The sequence below is a fragment of the Dendropsophus ebraccatus genome, chromosome 10, assembly GCF_027789765.1.
Source record: "Dendropsophus ebraccatus isolate aDenEbr1 chromosome 10, aDenEbr1.pat, whole genome shotgun sequence".
Taxonomy (NCBI): Eukaryota; Metazoa; Chordata; class Amphibia; order Anura; family Hylidae; genus Dendropsophus; species Dendropsophus ebraccatus.
Genome location: NC_091463.1, coordinates 44,175,486 through 44,192,491, shown reverse-complemented (window position 1 = coordinate 44,192,491; position 17,006 = coordinate 44,175,486). Strand labels below are relative to the sequence as shown.

General features: G+C 43.9%; 1 protein-coding gene across 1 annotated transcript; it reads right to left on the bottom strand.

Moving 5' to 3' along the window:
• Nucleotides 1-8,215: 8,215 nt before the first annotated feature.
• On the bottom strand, nt 8,216-15,484 carry LOC138766401 (zinc finger BED domain-containing protein 5-like). Its single transcript, XM_069943984.1, has 2 exons — nt 13,627-15,484; nt 8,216-8,367 (listed from the first exon to the last, which is right to left on the bottom strand). The coding sequence occupies exons 1-2, from the start codon at nt 15,482-15,484 to the stop codon at nt 8,216-8,218; spliced, it is 2,010 nt and encodes a 669-aa protein (XP_069800085.1).
• Between the last annotated feature and the right edge of the window lie 1,522 nt (nt 15,485-17,006).

The following is a 17,006-nucleotide window of genomic DNA, read 5'->3' as shown; positions in this document are numbered from 1 at the left end:
CAGATTATGCTGATTGTGATGACCATTAAAACCATAAATGTAGGTTCTTCAAAAGAGTAACAATCACTGAAAAACGATATAACAAGTGATATTCAAAGGAAAAAAAAATATAGTAACTATCATATGACATTAAAATATTTGAAATGTACTTTTAGTTCACAAGTTAGATAGGAACCGTAAATAAACAGGTCTTCTTATCCTTACAGGGTACGACCCTCTTTGGATAGATGTCATGTACCCTGCCACAGCATCTCCAATATTAGAGGAGATGTTGTCTAATGGTGAGAGCTTGCGTCAATATGCCATTTTATACTAGCCAGAATGGAGAGCTACTCTGTAGGATTAGACTTCTGGCATACACAAGACATGCCACATAAATCGACCCTTTCTGTAAAAAAAAAAAAATCCAGATGTATGCTGCTTATTATAGAATTATCCCAATTAGAAGATATACCCCCCCCCCCCCCCATCACTTGGCACAGATAAAGCACAAATTTCTTATAGTGGCACTGTCATTATACGGTAATTTGTTTGAAATAAAAATAATATAAAGCAATGATAATGATATAAAGCAAGTTTATTTTTTTTGGTTATAGAAAACACGGCACTTCCTGTGTTTAGAGACTGGTGGGGAAAAAGTCTAATCACAGGAATTGCAGTGTTTCCCATGTCATCTGCCCTCTTTCAGAGAAGGCAGTCATGTAAACAAACGATGGACACATTGAGGCGTGACTCTGTACTGGCAAAAAATCACGTGTTTAGTCTTTTTTCAACCAGCACAAGACTAAAGATCTGCCTTCAGCAGTCTTAGCCTAGATTTATGGTAAGTATAGCTTTGTTTTAACAGCATCAGAACTAAAAAAAAAATTTAAATTGCAAACTTGCTTTATATCACATCTACTGTTTATTTACATTTTGAACTATAGGGTTGTCCTTATTGGACAGCCATTTTCTTTTTGGTAGCTTCTACATAATGTGCATTGTTGCTGTCTATTAAATCACATTACAGGTTGTCTGCACTGCTTGAGCCTAAGAAAACCATGCTTACCGAATGTTTGTATTTTTGTATTGTACTGTATGCATCGTATTACATGTACTTGTAATAGGAAAAATAGATATAAGCTTTGCTTTAGCATTACATTTCCTAAATTTCTGTGTTTTGCCCAATTTAAAGGAAACTGACCCTTTTTACTAAAGGGGGAACATATTTTCCTTGAGGTGAACTTAATATTTTCCTATCATTACACTTGAAGATTTTCATTAGGGGATCACTGTATCTTCTGAAATGCATTTCATATATGTACATAAACATAGATATATATATATTGTATAGAGAATTGGATTTGGTACTTATGTAAACATGAATAGATTTTTGCAGAGATGGATATTTTTTACTACTTCGAGTCAGACCATAATATCAATTAAAAATATTACCCAATAATTTGGCCACATTGAGAGGTGTTTATTTGTAACTAGAAAAATTGTGCCTACAACAAACGTGTACACATAGGAAAAGGTGGCTGAGTATAGATAGTCTGTAATGATGTAACAGGCTTTCATATTTACTTTTGATCAGTATATTGTGATAATCTGCACCAGCATTAAACCATATAGAAACTGTGACTTGATGTGACATGGTGGTTTGTTTTTTGTTGTGTTGTTTTTTTTTTGGGGCGGGGAGAGCGGGCGATGTTTAGTGGAGAATGATCAAAATGCCAGTTATTCTTAAAGTGAATCGCCAATCCATATTTCAGATTGCTGACACTGTAAGAGATAGCAGTTAGGGCAAGCGGACACATGATACCCTTCATATATTTGTCTGTTCTTCCGGGGGAAAAAAGAGGTATTTTCCAGGCTCCTTAAGTGCTGAAGGTTGTAGTGCCTTCTTACTCCCCATCCCTGTCTGTCCGTCAACTGACAAAAAGCTTCCAGTGTTTCCTTGTTTCTCTGCTGTGCATATAAACTGTGCACACATGCTATATTTGGAAGCAGGACTCGGAGGAAAAGAGCAAGGAGGTGATACAGTCCTCAGCACTTCAGGGAACACCTCTTTTATACGTAGCATCAGAGAATAAAAGCATTTTCTATGTTCTGGAAGCACAGACAGATATATGAAAGGCACCATTTGCTTTCATCACCTTACAGCTATCTAGCAGTGTCAGCAGTTTGGAACATGAATTGCAAATGAGACCTTGGAGGTGTTGACAGTCAGCACTTATAGCCTACCTATCATTTAAAGAAACTTTTGACATGTCAGAGGTTTGTATCGGTGGGGGGTCCATGTGCTGAGACCTTCCCTGATGGCTAGAATGAAGGGGCAGACACACTTGGCAGCGTGCGCTCTCCCTCTTCATCTCCACTCAAAAGTGTAGAGTATAATTCCGTCTACTGCTACTTTAGCAGTGAGAGCAGAGACTCTCAAGTGTGTCTGCCACTTCATTCTAGCATTCGGCTGGGGTCTCGGCACCTGGACCCCCACCACTACAAACCTCTGACATGTCTCTATGACATGTTAGAAGTTTTTTCTAAATGATAGGTATGCGTTAAGCTGGTGGGATAGAGAGGATGCAAGTTATAAAAGAGAATTGGGCCTAGATAACATAACTTTCCTCAGATGCAGTGTAATGGTGCGTTTACACAAAGATTTATCTGACAGTTCTTGGAAGCCAAAGCCAGGAACAGACTATAAACAGGGAACAGGTCATAAAGAAAAGACTGAGATTTCTCCTATTTTCAAATCCATTCCTGGCTTTGGCTTCAAAAATCTGTCAGATAAATCTCTGTGTAAACGCTCCCTTACAAAGACCGTGTAATTATTTGTAATGTCTATCACAGATGCTAATACATATTTGGTATTGCCATGTCTGTAACATCCTGGCCAATAAAACTCACATTGTATAGCCAGCATAGTGAACTTCATAAAAACAAAAAACAAAAGTCTGGTTTTTGTTAATCCAGCCTCTCTAAGGGTGCTTTTACACACACCGTATCCGCAGCGGATTTTACAGTGCGGATTTAATGCTGTGTTCATTCATTTAGTCAAATCCGCTCCGGAACTGCTGCGGATCCGGTAGGTGTGAAGGCACCCTTAGTTTTTATTTATTTATTTAAGAGACACATGTATCCAAAATAGAACCACAACCACAAAAGTCAACTCTTCTCACAAAAGTTTGAGAAGTTTGAAGTCTTTACTCAACTTTTAAGAAAAATAAAAAAATACAGCCCTCAGAACCTAGTGATGCACAATTATTTTAATAGAATAAATGTAATAAATAATAAAAGTACATAAATGAGTTATCCCAGTAATTGTGCAGATCTTCAGATTAAAATGAACATGTAATTAAAAACATGGAGGATTAAAGACAGAAAAATACCACCTGGTGCATGTAGTCTGCTTATTTCCTTTTATTATTATTATCTTACACCTGGGAAAAATATGTATTTATCCTGTATACATTCAGTTACTGTAGATTTCTGCTTGGAAGTTTGTTCCAAGCATCTACCACTTTCAGTAAAATATTTTCTTATGTTGCTTCTGATCTTTCCCCCAACTAACCTCAGATGGTCTTCCCTTGTGTCCAGTCAGTCGTCTATATAAGAAAGTACAACTGCAACTTACATGCAACAACTTACCGTTCATACTCTCCTCGGCATACACATGATAAAAACCAGCTCTATAGATAATAAACAAACAATGAGGATGTTAGCAAACCATTTGATCAAACAGTGTTTCATGTCACCCCATTAAGGTGTCCTCAGAGACATGGTCCTATTCTAGCGTTCTCACACTAGCAATGGCCTCTCCTGGGCTAACAATAAGCCTACAAACTGGGTAGATAGGATACTGTTGTTGTACTTTTTGTTTTGTTTTTGCTTTTGCCTGTACTTCAGGCACATGTGGCGTGCAACCTGCAATGTGAACAGATGCATTGGAGTGCTGCCAATTTCATTTTTTTTCCTGTTGCATGTGGAGGGTGTGGCTACCTCTTGTTTTCTTGCACTCCACCCATGTCCCAAGGGTGCTATGAACAGAGATTTGGCTCCTATCTGCCCAGTTGTAGGCTTGTTCAGCCCAGGAGAGGCAATTGCTAGGGTGAGAATGCTAGACTAGGACCAAGTTTCTGGGGACACCTTAACATGGTGACATGGTACACTCTGAGCAAACAGTTGGCTAAGATCCTCATTTTTTTAATATCTATACAGCAGGTTTTTATTGTGTGCACACCGGGGGCTATGTACAGTCAACAATTGCACCTGTAGGTTGCTGTTGCACAGTGTAAACAGAGGCATAGGAGTGCTGCCAATTTCTGGGGTTTTTTTTCAGTTCCCTATATAACACCACAATGTAAATGAAATACATCGAGAACCAAACAACAATATACGGAGAGGGGTCGCCGGCGGCATGACGTAGGTGCCGTACCGCTCCTCCTCCTCCCCGCCTCCTACCTCTCCCCTCCATGCGTCCTTGATCGTGCGGCCGGCTCGCGGGAGCTGCGCCCCGGACCCCAGTGAGGTGCGGTGGGTTCGTGCTCCGGGATGGCCCTCTCTGGACGGGGCCCGGCCAGGGATGTCTCCGGCGCCGGTTCGGCTCCTATCGGGGGCATTCGTGACTTCGGAGCCGGCCGGCGGTCACGTGTGGTGACGCGGCCGAGGATTCTGTCAGCTGACTCCCAGGAGCCTATGAGAGCGGTGGATGGGCTGCACGCTCTGCCTGCGTCTGCAAGGTGATGGATCTGCCGTGGTATGTGCGGCTCCTGGAGCTCTCTCTTCGCTTCCTTGCCTCCTGCTGACCCCTGTGTTCTACAACTAAGGTTGCCCTTTGCTGAGAGGACGGAGCGTTGTCTTGTGGCTGCATCTTGATTCCCATTTTGCCATAAATTGCTTCCTGGGGAACTGGCAAGTTTATCCGTGGCCAGGATTGAAGCCCGAGGGGTTCCTTCCCGGCACCCCTGGAACATTTGGGAAATATAAAACTATATGCGAGCTGATAAGTTGAATACTCCTGGTCTTCCTTCCCCATGGCTACCAAATCCCAGAGTAAGAAAGCAGGCAAGGGGACTGCGGCTAAAGAGTCTATCTCACCCCCCAAGATTGGGAAATATTTGAAATCCCCGGGGTTTAAAAAGCTGGACTCATCTCTTAATACGTCCGCCGGGGAAGTTTCTGTTGTACATTCTGAAATTCCCGGGGGAGAGACGGGGTTTGGAGGAGGGGTCGATCCAGGAGTTCTGAAAGAGATTTTATCAGAGATATCCAAATGCAGTCAAGCTATATCTCTCCTAACTACTCAAGTGGGGATGGTTTCATCTGACATAATGCTGGTCCGGCAGGACCTCTCTAACATCCGTGATAAAATGGGAGTAATGGAAAAACAAATCTCACCCCTTGAAAGCTCTATGGCTTTGGTTCAAAAGGAGATGAACTTGTTAAAAAAAGATAATTCAGGGTTGAAAGACAAGTTGACCGACTTGGAGGACCGCTCTCGCAGGTCCAACCTACGTATTGTTGGACTGCCGGAGGGGGAGGAGGGTCAATCCCCGGTGGTTTTTTGTCACAGATTCCTTCTCTCCCCTGTTTGGTTTAGAGCGAGCTCACAGGATCCCTGGGAAAAAACCTATCCCTGGGGCGCCCCCTCGAACTTTGCTGATTAAGGTCCTTTGTTCATCGGACAGAGACGCTCTCCTGAAGCTGGCTAGAACAAAAGGGGATATTTTTTGGAACGATGCTAAAATTTCTTTCTATCCTGATTTTTCTAGGGGAACGCAGGTTAAGAGAGCCTCTTTTAGAGAGGTTAAAAAACGGCTATCTAAGGCTGGTCTCCCTTTTTCTTTGTTATTTCCAGCTCGGCTTCGGGTGGTGTATAAGAACTCTGTTCACTTCTTCGCCTCCTCTGTGGAGGTGGATAGAGGCAGAGGGCATCGAGTGTTAGGTTACGTGGTAACTCCGGTCCGGATTTAATTTAATATTGATGTGTTTTTGAAGTGATGTATTGGAGGGGAATGTGGGGGGGGAGGGGGGGATGGATGGGTTGGTATAGGTGTAGGATGAGTTGCTGCTACTGTTGTCAACAGCGGGGGGGTTTGGGGGGGAGGGACCTGGACAGAATGGTCTTGGGTTTTTTTTTTTTTTTTCTCTCTCTCCTCTCTTTGTATCTAGATGGCTCCGGTTAGAATTTTGACATGGAACGTCAGGGGAATGGCTGACAGGGTAAAGAAGTATGCAATTTGGGGAGTAATTACAAGGCATTTACCAGCAATAGTCGCCCTGATAGAGACTCATGTATCGAAGGATGTGGAAGTTATTAGTAAAAGATGGGCTAAATACGAATTTCACTCCACCCTGTCCTCCTTTTCCTCTGGCGTTTCAGTCTACATTCACAAAACGATTGATTTTGAGCTGAATTGTAAGAAAATTGACTCTGAGGGCCGTTATATTTTTCTCTATGGCAAGCTAAACGGGGTGGCGGTGATTCTGGCTTTTATTTATATCGCTCCTCCGTTTAGAACGGCGGTACTGGAAGCATTGGTTGGGTTTGCGAATAACAAGGAATATACGGCCCTCTACTCAATGGGGGATTATAATTGTGTCTGGGACTCTCAGAGGGACCGCAGAGGGCGGTCGACCGGTTGGGGCCTTGGCCCTACCCCTCTCAGGAGATTTTGCTCCGAGGCGGGTTGGGTCGACGCATGGCGCAGGCTGTACCCCGTGGTTACGGGCTTTACCTGTTTCAGTACTTCCCATCAAGCGGCCTCCAGGATAGACCTGGTTATTTGTGAGGAGAACTCTGTACCTTTTATAAAGAAAATCAAATTGGAACCTAGGTCAGTGTCGGATCATTCTCCGATTTTGTTGGAGGTTGAACTTAGTGCTAATCCAAGGGCTTGCAGTCCTTTTCGGATGAACCCACACTGGTTTAGTGTTCTTAATAAGAATGAAGAGTTCTGTAGTGAAATATCATGGTTTTGGTCTGTCAATAAATCATCTACTCCGGTTATAATTGCCTGGGATGCGATGAAAGCATATATGAGAGGTATTTTCTTTAGGGATATTCTGGTTAAGAAAAGAGATTTTAGAAAAAAGGAACAGGTTGCGCTGGAGGAGGTAGAGACTAAAAAATTGCTGTATGAACAAAATGACTCACAGGAGTCTTGGTTGGCTTTACAGTCTGCCCAAAAGAATTATGAGACTTTTTTGAGAGAAAAAGCCCAACATAAAAATTTTTTTCAGGGCAGGGGGTAAACCCAACAAGATCCTTGCAAATATTCTCAAGGGTAATTTAGAGAAGACCCCCATCCGAGCACTGAAAACGCAGGGAGGGGCAATGGTAAATACTGATTTGGAGATTGAGGATGAGATTGTCTCCTTTTTTTCCAAACTTTACCAGTCGGAGGCCTCCTCTAATATTGAGGAGCAATCATTATTTTTGAGCAGGCTGGATTTACCAGTTTTGTCCTTGGAGCAGAAGGAGGCTCTGTGCGGAGATATTACCCTGGCAGAGGTCGGTGATGCGCTCGGCTCTTTTGTAGGCAATTCCTCCCCTGGTTCGGATGGACTGCCGCTACAGTTTTATAGGGACTTTTCTGGTGTCGTCTTGCCCATTCTCCTGGACGTTTTCAATTGAATCCTTGAAGGGAGGGAGGCTACCTCAGTCTATGAGAGAAGCTCATATAGTATTAATTAAAAAGAAGGGAAAGGATCCTGCTGAGATATCATCTTACCGCCCAATATCTCTCCTAAATACTGACGTCAAATTATTAGCTAAAATTCTGGCCCGGAGGTTAAACTCCATTATTACCAGCATTATTGGGGAAGAACAGGGAGGCTTTATGCCGCACAAAACAGTTCATGATAACATCTTAAAGGTATTTGCCGCCATTCAGTCGGACGGTCCCGGGCCCCGCTCCATCCTGTCACTTGACGCTACTAAGGCGTTTGACAGGGTGGAGTGGGGTTTTCTCTGGGCAGTTCTTGAAAAAATGGATGTTAGCAGTTCCTTTTTAGACTGGGTGAAGTTGCTGTACTCCGACCCCACGGCTAGACTGATTATTAATGGCTCTCTTTCCCGTTCTTTCAGTTTGTCTAGAGGAACCCGTCAAGGGTGTCCTCTCTCCCCTTTATTATTTGCAGTTCATATGGAGCCTCTGGCGGAATGGGTAAGGTGACATGCGGAATTCCAGGGCTTTGGCCTTTGTGGTGAGTCGAGTAAAATCCTACTTTATGCGGATGACGTTCTGCTGTTTATGAGAGAGCCGGTGAGAGCTCTTCCGGGTTTTGTCTCCGCGCTGGAGGAGTATGGACGCTTTTCAGGCTTGGAGATAAATTGGGGGAAGTCTTGCTTGTTCCCATTAGATGAAGAAATAGTAGACCCTATAGGGAAAGTCAGGATTCTTAAAAAATCTGATGCACTAGAGTACCTAGGGGTGCTTATCACTAGAGATCCAGGGAAGTATGGGCCTGTCAACTTGTTCCCCTTTGAGCGGAATTTAGACAAACGTATCAAAATCTGGACCAGGCTTCCGCTCGCTATGGTAGATAGAGCTGCAATTATAAAATTGGTAGTATTACCTCAGCTGTTGTTCTTCTTCGGGGCTGCTCCAATTTGGATTAGCAACGCCTGGATCCGTCGGATCGAAGTGAAGCTTGGGAGTCTTATATGGGGAAGGAAGAGGGTTAGGCTGAAGTATTCGGCCTTTGCCGCTCCAAGTAGTAGGGGTGGCTTCGGCATGCCGAATCTTCGACTTTACTTTGTTGCTGCACATTTTTCACGTATTCTTAGAGGGATTAATTTTGAGGTGTTTGCACAATTATTGTCCTTGAGTAAACACGATAATTGGTTTGAGTTGTTGGAGTCTGGAAATTTGTTGGAAGGAATTTTTAAAAGGATTCAGTTTTGTTTGCTTATTAATAAAGTTTGGGTATACATTAAAGATATATGTGGGATAGTGGGGAGCACTCACTCCTATTTGGAATAATTCTTTTTTGCACTATTTTTCTAATATCCCTAGTTTGGCATTTTGGATAGGGAAAGGCATTACACGGATTGGGCAGATATGTGAAAATGGATCACTTATTAAGTTTCAGGTACTTAAGGAGGTATATGGTTTGGATTCTTCTCACTGGTTTTTTTATAAACAATTAGAATTTGCTAAAATTCACTCGGGGGAGGCACAGGGTTTTAAAATCTGTAGTTCGGTTTTGTTTAATAGATTGGTTGCTGATCCGGCATGCAAGAAGTCCCTTTCATATATATATAAAACCCTGATTATGGAGGTTCCCTGCAAAGCTACAGACAAATGTTGGTCCAGGTGGAGCAGCTTCTTGGGAGATATAGGTGAGGAGGGGCGTGAGCGAATCCTTGGGAATCTAAATAGGGTATCCCTTAGTGAAGCCCATAAATTTATCCAGTTTAAATTGTTACATTGTGTTTATTATTCCCCCAGACAATGGGGTAGAATGGGTATTTCAGAAAAAGCTCAATGTCCCAAGTGTAATTTGGAAGATGTGGATATTTTGCACCTGCTTTGGTCTTGTCAAAGTATTGGGGAGTACTGGAGGGACGTCTGTGATTTACTTGATAGTAGGCTTCACTATAAGATTCCCAGAGACCCGCTTACTCTAATCCTGGGGGACTCTAGTGGTATCATGAAATATGAGAAGCTTATTATAAGGGCGCTGTTTTACGCTAGGTTGGTCATTTTAAGAAATTGGATATCAGTAACCCCTCCTTCTGCCCAAGAATGGGTTAATGTGGTTAACAAAATCATGTCCTACGAAAGAGTTTGGTATTTAAAGAAGAAAAAGGGTATTTATAAATTCCAGTGCTTTTGGGGAAAATGGGCTCAGGAGGGATAGTATATTTAATAAATTTTTCTTTTTTTTTTTTTCTTCTTTTCTTTTTTCTAGTCCAGGGGGGGTTAAGTATTAAAGTATTGTTTATGCGCAGGGGATATTAACTATTGTTGTTGTTTGATTAGGCAGCTTCGCTGCTGAAATGCTATTATGTATCTGGTATAATCATGAAATTTTTCATAAATAAATATAAATTAAAAAAAAAAAATACATTGAGAACATTTATTTATTTTTAAACTGTCACTGCAGTTTTTGTACCAAAATCAGAAGAGGATCCAACATAAAAAACAAGTACCAGTCCTCCCTTTATATTTTCCATCCGATTTGAATCCACTTCTGGGAGTTTTCTGAAAAACTGCTGTGTTTCCAGCCTAAAAAAGGTGATCAAAGTGCAAAAATTTTGGCACTCTAAGGCATATGCAAATGTGAACATTGCATGCAAAATATCCCAATTAAATGAAGGCCCCTAAATCCCCTAGGTGCTTCTTCATGTCTGTGACCTGTGTCATGTAGGGCCTCATTTAGAGGAAATAAATGCATTTCCCTGTCAACACCTGTTGTGCTATATGGGTTAAAATTGAATAACTAAAACAACTAAATTCTGCCCCTTCGTTGCTTTAATTTCTGTGAAACGCCAAAAAGGCTAATAAACTTCGTAAATGTCATTTTGAGCTAGTTTTGCATTTCCAGGGAAATACATAGTCCTTGAAAAGAGCGCCTCATTACCAGTGACTTCCTTTTAAGAGAAACTTTAACCCTGGGTCCCGTCCCTTTTCAGAGCGACACGGGTCCCTTTAAGAGCGGCTTGGGTTCTGTCCCTTTTAGAGCAACTTGGGTTCCTTTAGGAGCTGCTTGGATACCGTCCCTTTAAGAGCGCCTTGGGTACTGCCCCTGCTACATGGCTGCTTTAGCTCTGCTACTCTGCTGTATTTCAGCTATTTGCATATGTGCTGTGATTGGCTGTCAGCATTTAGAGTGTGGCCATTATTTCCAATGGGCCATTATTTTCTATGGGAAATTTGGGGTCTTTAAACGTAAATATCTTAAAAACTTCAAGTCCGATCGAAACGAAAAATAGCACACATGTCACCGCCGAGGGCTTCGAAACAGAGTCTGTGCGCAAAGCGATTTGGGCTGTATTACGCGCAGAAGAATAGCTGGAAGAAGAAGAATACGGATTACAATATAGTGCTTTTTCAAGCACTATAATAATTTGAGACATGCATTTTCTAACGTGTGCCTTATAACTGCAGCTAGGAGAAGCTAGGGTTCTGGAGGCAATATCACACTCTGGCTATGTTCACACAACGTCAAAAATAGAGAAAAGGCATCGGCTTTTGCCAGAAGTCAATATAAAGACGGACGTCCAATGAACATGATCATTATTTTTGGACGTCTTTTGCAAACAGCAGACCTTTTTTATTAGTAGTTCACACACAGTTTTTCTTTTGTCACCGTTTTTACTATTAAATTCAATGAACTTTTCAATTACGACACATCCAAGGGCCAATTAGTAACCCCAAACTAGAATAATATACTAACAGCCGTCATTGCACCTAGGGGAGCCTAGTCTGTTAAATGACGTCCATCATTTTAAACGAAGCAGAAGAAACTTTGTGTGAACGGTTCAGGGAAGAAAAAGAGCGCTGCACCTCACACCTATGGCTGATACTAGTGTCCCTAGGCTAAATAAAAAACATCAGAATTTTGTGTATGCATTGATCAAACCATACTGCCCCATGTACCATTGTGCAGGTATCTGATACACATGGGTCCCTACACTAAGTCCACACCGTGCCAGTCAGTGGCCACCAACCCAGCAGGCGCGCACAGTCAGGGAACGGGGGCCATGGGACGGCCCTGCGGCCCCCATGCCACAGGACCAGACCCCAAAACACCACACCAGAACCCGGCCAGCACCGCCGGCGGAGAAGGCCGCCCCCAAACAGCACAAGTCTGGATGAGGTATTGCGCTCACCATAGCTGCTGCAGACAGAATGGGAAAAGACAGCTGTGAGCGGCGCTGCGGGCGGGGATAGATAGCACAGGTACTACTCCCCCATTATCTGCAGATAATGGGGGAGTATCACTTTGTATATGTGCCCAGCACCGAGCAGGGAGGGGGGAGGTAGATGGCACTTTTCTCCCTCCCTGCTCGGTGCCCTGCAAATGTATTTATTGAATACATTTATGGGATACTTTGGGCAGCAAGGACACTTGCTCCCCAAAGTATTCCATAAATGTATTCAATCGCAAAGTACAGTACATAACATTACATTACATACACACAACCATTGTAATTCCAAAGGAGTGTCCAGCAGGGGCGCACTATATATAGAAGTCAATGGTACTCAGTACCATAGCAGTACTGGTAGCAGTTAATTTCCCAATAGTGCTCCATATAAAAAGTAATGCCTCCCAATACTGTCCTATGTCAGTGGCATATTATGTACCCTGGGCCACGGGCTGTCATTCCAACCTGCCCTCCCCTAGTGCACAGGCACACTGATGCAGGACTCTAGAGCAATGAGCTTGTTCATATCAGTGCGCCCCTTGTGCCTCCCCTATATAGTAGATTGCCCCCTCTTTAGGTCTCCTAGCCCCCTGTGTAGTCCCTTTATTATAGATGGCCCACTCCTGTGTAACCCCCTTATTATAGATGGCCCCTCCTATGCAGTCCCCTTTTATAGTAGGCCCCCTCTTGTGTAGTCCTACTATTGTTGATGGCCCCCTCCTGTGCAGTTCCACTATTATATCTGCCCCCCTCCTGTGTAGTTCCCCTATTCCCCCTCTATTTAAATGGCCCCCTCCTGTGTACCCATATAGTTTGATTCTCAAAAACAACCTCCTCCCCTCCCCTCCAAAGGCCCTTCCCTGGCAATATGCTGGGTCCCCATCGGAAAAACAAAAAAAACTTTGACCCACCTGTCCCCAGCAGGTATGGACAGCAGCAGTGTACATTCTGCTGTCATCTCCTGGTGCAGGCAGCGTTATACAGAGACACTGTCTGAGCCGGATGTCCCTGTCCCTGCAACCTCTCTGTCATTTCTCTCTGTGTGTGCCTGCAGTGTCTCTGTACCATGCTGCCTGCACCGTGAGATGCCAGGAGAATGCTAACTGCCTAAAGAGGAGATGCTGAGCAGCGGGTGACAGGTAAGTTAAAGGTTTTTTTTTTTTCTCAAGCTGGTTAAACTTTTGTTTAGCCTATAAATGTCCAGGGCCCTGGACATTTATGCCTAGCGATGCCCCTGCGTAAAAATAAAAAAAATGTTGATATAGAATCAGCGTTGTATACTCTACTGATGTATAATCTACTGCTAACTTAATTTTAGCAGGTGTTTTGGAGGTGACAGAGTGCCTTTAATCCCTTCACGTCAGCCATACGGCTATATACGTTCCTGCTGCACATACCCTGTGCAGCAGGAACACATATAAACGTTCCTGGCTGTGAAGGGGTTTTAATGTGTGCAGGGCCGTTTCAATGTGATTGGCCCTGTACACATTACAGCCCTCAGACCCGGAATGACAGGCTGCCGCAATCCTGCAGCATGGCTATACCCAGATTGCCGATAATATTGATGAATGCTATGCTATGGCATAACATAGCATTCATCGGTATATGCCAGTGATTTTCAACCTTTTTTGAGCCGCGGCACACTTTTTATACTTAAAAAATCCCGGGGCACACCACCAACCAAAATGGCACAAAATGACACTAAAACAGTACATATTATACATATAGTTAATAATATAGATTCTAAATGTATTTATACTCACTCAGTGTGAAACCTGGGCCTGTTTCGATAAACACAAAAGGGATATCCTGGCAGGAATGGTGGAAAGACACACGAAGCTCTTCCTCAACAGTTCTCAGTCTCTCCCTGTTTTTAGTTTTTATCGCAGTCAAGCTTGAGAAGCCCAGCTCACATAGATATGTGGTTGAAAATGGGAGCAATGTCAAAATAGCTTTGTTGGCCAGAATGGGGAACTCCTTGGTAACAGATAACCAAAAACTGTCCAAAGGAAGATCAGCAAGCTTTAGCTTTAAACCACGATCTTGCTTCAGTTCAATGAGTTCCTCTTGCTCCTTTAAAGTCATGTCCTTTCCAGCAACGGATAATGAGCTGTATGGGTACCTAACCCAGTCAAGGCATTCTGTGAAGGCTGAAGAGAAATAAAACAATAACTTCTCCTCAAGAGTTTTCAAATGTCTGCCAATCACCTCGCACATTGCAGCAGTGTTTACACCATGCTGATTCTCGGTGAGCGGGAACATCTGAAGGTTGCTACCCTGCACATGTTGCTGCCAGAGCTGAACCTTTAAACGGAATCCGTTCATTTTATCAGTGCTTGTAAGCAGGTTTTCATTTCGGCCTTGCATCCGTGTGTTTAGTTCATTCAGATGTTGAAATATATCAGCCAGGTATGCCAGCTTTGCACACCACTCATCACTTGCAAGCAGCTTTGAATAATCGGACCTCTCGTTTGTCAGAAATATTTTAAGTTCCTCTCGCAACTCATACACACGGGCCAGCACTTTGCCGCGTGACAGCCACCTGACCTCCGTGTGGAGCAATAAGATTTTATGTTCCGCTCCCATTTCTGTACACAAAGACGCAAATAAGCGACATCTCAAAGGTCGCGTCTTCACAAAGTTCACTATGCGCACAACTTCATCCAACACAGGAGCTAGATCTGCTGGTAAGGTCTTTGCAATGAGGGCCTCACGGTGCAAGAAACAGTGGGTAACAAGAACATCTGGGTTTCTTTCTTTAACCCTACTTACAAAGCCTTTGATGCGCCCGACCATGGCTGCGGCTCCATCAGTACAGACACCTGTGCAGTTTTCCCATGTAAGCCCACTTTTATCAAGATATTCTGATGTGACCTGGAATATTACCTCTCCTGTTGATTTTTCTGGCAGTACCTTGCAAAATAGGAAGTTTTCTCTAATGGCTTCTCCATCCACAAAACGCACATTGGCCAACAGCTGACAATGTCCACTGATATCCGTTGACTCATCAAGTTGCAAGGCAAATTTCTTACTAATGCACACTTTTTCCAAAACAACTGTTTCAATGTCCGCAGACATGTCATCAATCCGTCTGGCAATTGTGTTATCAGAGAGAGGCACTTTAGCTATCTCTTTGGCTGCGTCAGGGCCAAGCATCTGATTTACAATAGCTTTACAAGCTGGCAGTATTAATGTTTCTGCCACAGTGTGGGACTTTTTTGATTTAGCTATGAGTTCAGCAACAAGGTAGCTAGCTTTGAGGGCTTTCTCATTTACCTTTGTGCTTTTTCTCAAAAAAGTTGCCGCTTTCTCATTGTTTGTATGTAAGCGTACAAAATACTCCATCGGCTTGTTTTGAACGGAAGGGTGTTTCGTTTGGAGATGGCGTTTAAGCTTGCTTGGCACCATGGCGCTATTGGATAGCTTCTCACCACACACCAAGCACAGTGGTGTTGGTGCTGTCGCATCCCCAGTGAAAGTAAATCCAAATGAAAGATAGCTTTCACTGTATTTCCTTGAGCTCACCATCTTGTCTTTTTTCTTTTGTTGACCTCTCATACTAGGGCCTTCATCTGGGTTAGAATTGTGTCCAGGGTCCTGTTCGGCATTTGCCTTTTCCATTCTCAAATACTTCTCCATCACTGCTGAGATAGTGTGCGCAGCCACACACTAAAATAGAAGAGTATTACATTATCCCCTGCTTCTCTCCCACATACTTCTCCTCCCCTGCTTCTCTCCCCCATACTTATTCTCCCATACTTCTCCCCCCCTGCTTCTCTCCCCTATACTTATCCTCCCATACTTCTACCCCACTGTGCTTCTCTCCACCATACTTCTCCCCCCTACTTCTCTCCACCATACTTCTCTCCCCCTGCTTCTCTCCACCAAACTTCTCTCCCCCCTGCTTCTCTCCACTGTTTCTCTCCCGCATCCCCATGTTTCTCTCCCCCTGCTTCTCCCCCATCCCCCTGCTTCTCCCCCATCCCCAGGTTTCTCATCCCCCTGCTTCTCCCCCATCCCCAGGTTTCTCATCCCCCTGCTTCTCCCCCATCCCCAGGTTTCTCATCCCCCTGCTTCTCCCCCATCCCCAGGTTTCTCATCCCCCTGCTTCTCCCCCACCCCAGGTTTCTCTCCGCTCTGCTTCTCCCCATCCCCAGGTTTCTCTCCCACTGCTTCTCCCCCATCCCCAGGTTTCTCATCCCCCTGCTTCTCCCCCATCCCCAGGTTTCTCATCCCCCTGCTTCTCCCCCATCCCCAGGTTTCTCATCCCCAGGTTTCTCATCCCCCTGCTTCTCCCCCATCCCCAGGTTTCTCTCCCCTCTGCTTCTCTCCCGTTTCATCCCCATCCCTGCTCACCTTCCCTGAGATGCTCGCCGCGGGTGCCGTCCCCCTCACCTACTACCGGACGCGCTCCTCCAATCAGGGGAGACCGGGAGCGTGGTGCGCTGCGGCGGGCCGGGATGCACGCATCCAATCAACATGTGCGCTACGGCCCGCCGCAGCGCACCACGCTCCCAGTCTCCCCTGATTGGAGGAGCGCGTCCGGTAGTAGGTGAGGGGGACGGCACCCGCGGCGAGCATCTCAGGGAAGGTGAGCAGGGATGGGGATGAGAGGGGAGAGAAACCTGGGGATGTTCGGGCCAGTAGGTGAGGGGGACAGCGCCCGCGGCACACCCGACCATGTGTCACGGCACACTGGTTGAAAAACACTGGTATATGCAATCAGAGCATTGCATATATAAGTCCCCTAAGGACTTTATATGTAAAAAAAAAAAATTTAAAACATGTTTTTTTAAACCCTAACAAATGCCCCAATAAAGATTTATATTACCCCTTTTACTATTATACAAAAAAAAGAAACATTACATATCGTAGCGTGCAGAATTTTCTGATCTATTGAACTATAACAATAATGTGAACACGGTGAACTGCGTAAATGAAAAGTGGAAAAAAACACCTGGATTGCAATTTTTTTAAAAGTATATATTAGGAAAAAAAAATTATAAAAAACAGTCAAAATTTTTCTCTTACACCAATATGATACCAAAAATCAAAAAAATGTACCATAGCACTCCTACAGGTTTTCCAAACCCAAAATAAGTATAAAAAGTCTCTCTATGGATTTGGATGAAGCAGAGTTACC

Coding starts and splice junctions, on each gene's coding strand:
- LOC138766401 (XM_069943984.1), bottom strand. CDS start 15,484: ATGGAAAAGGCAAATGCCGAACAGGACCCTGGACACAATTCTAACCCA. Junction 8,368..13,626: donor AGGCCCAGGTTTCACACTGA/GTGAGTATAAAT, acceptor CTTTCCCTATAG/GGTCTACTATTTCTTCATCT.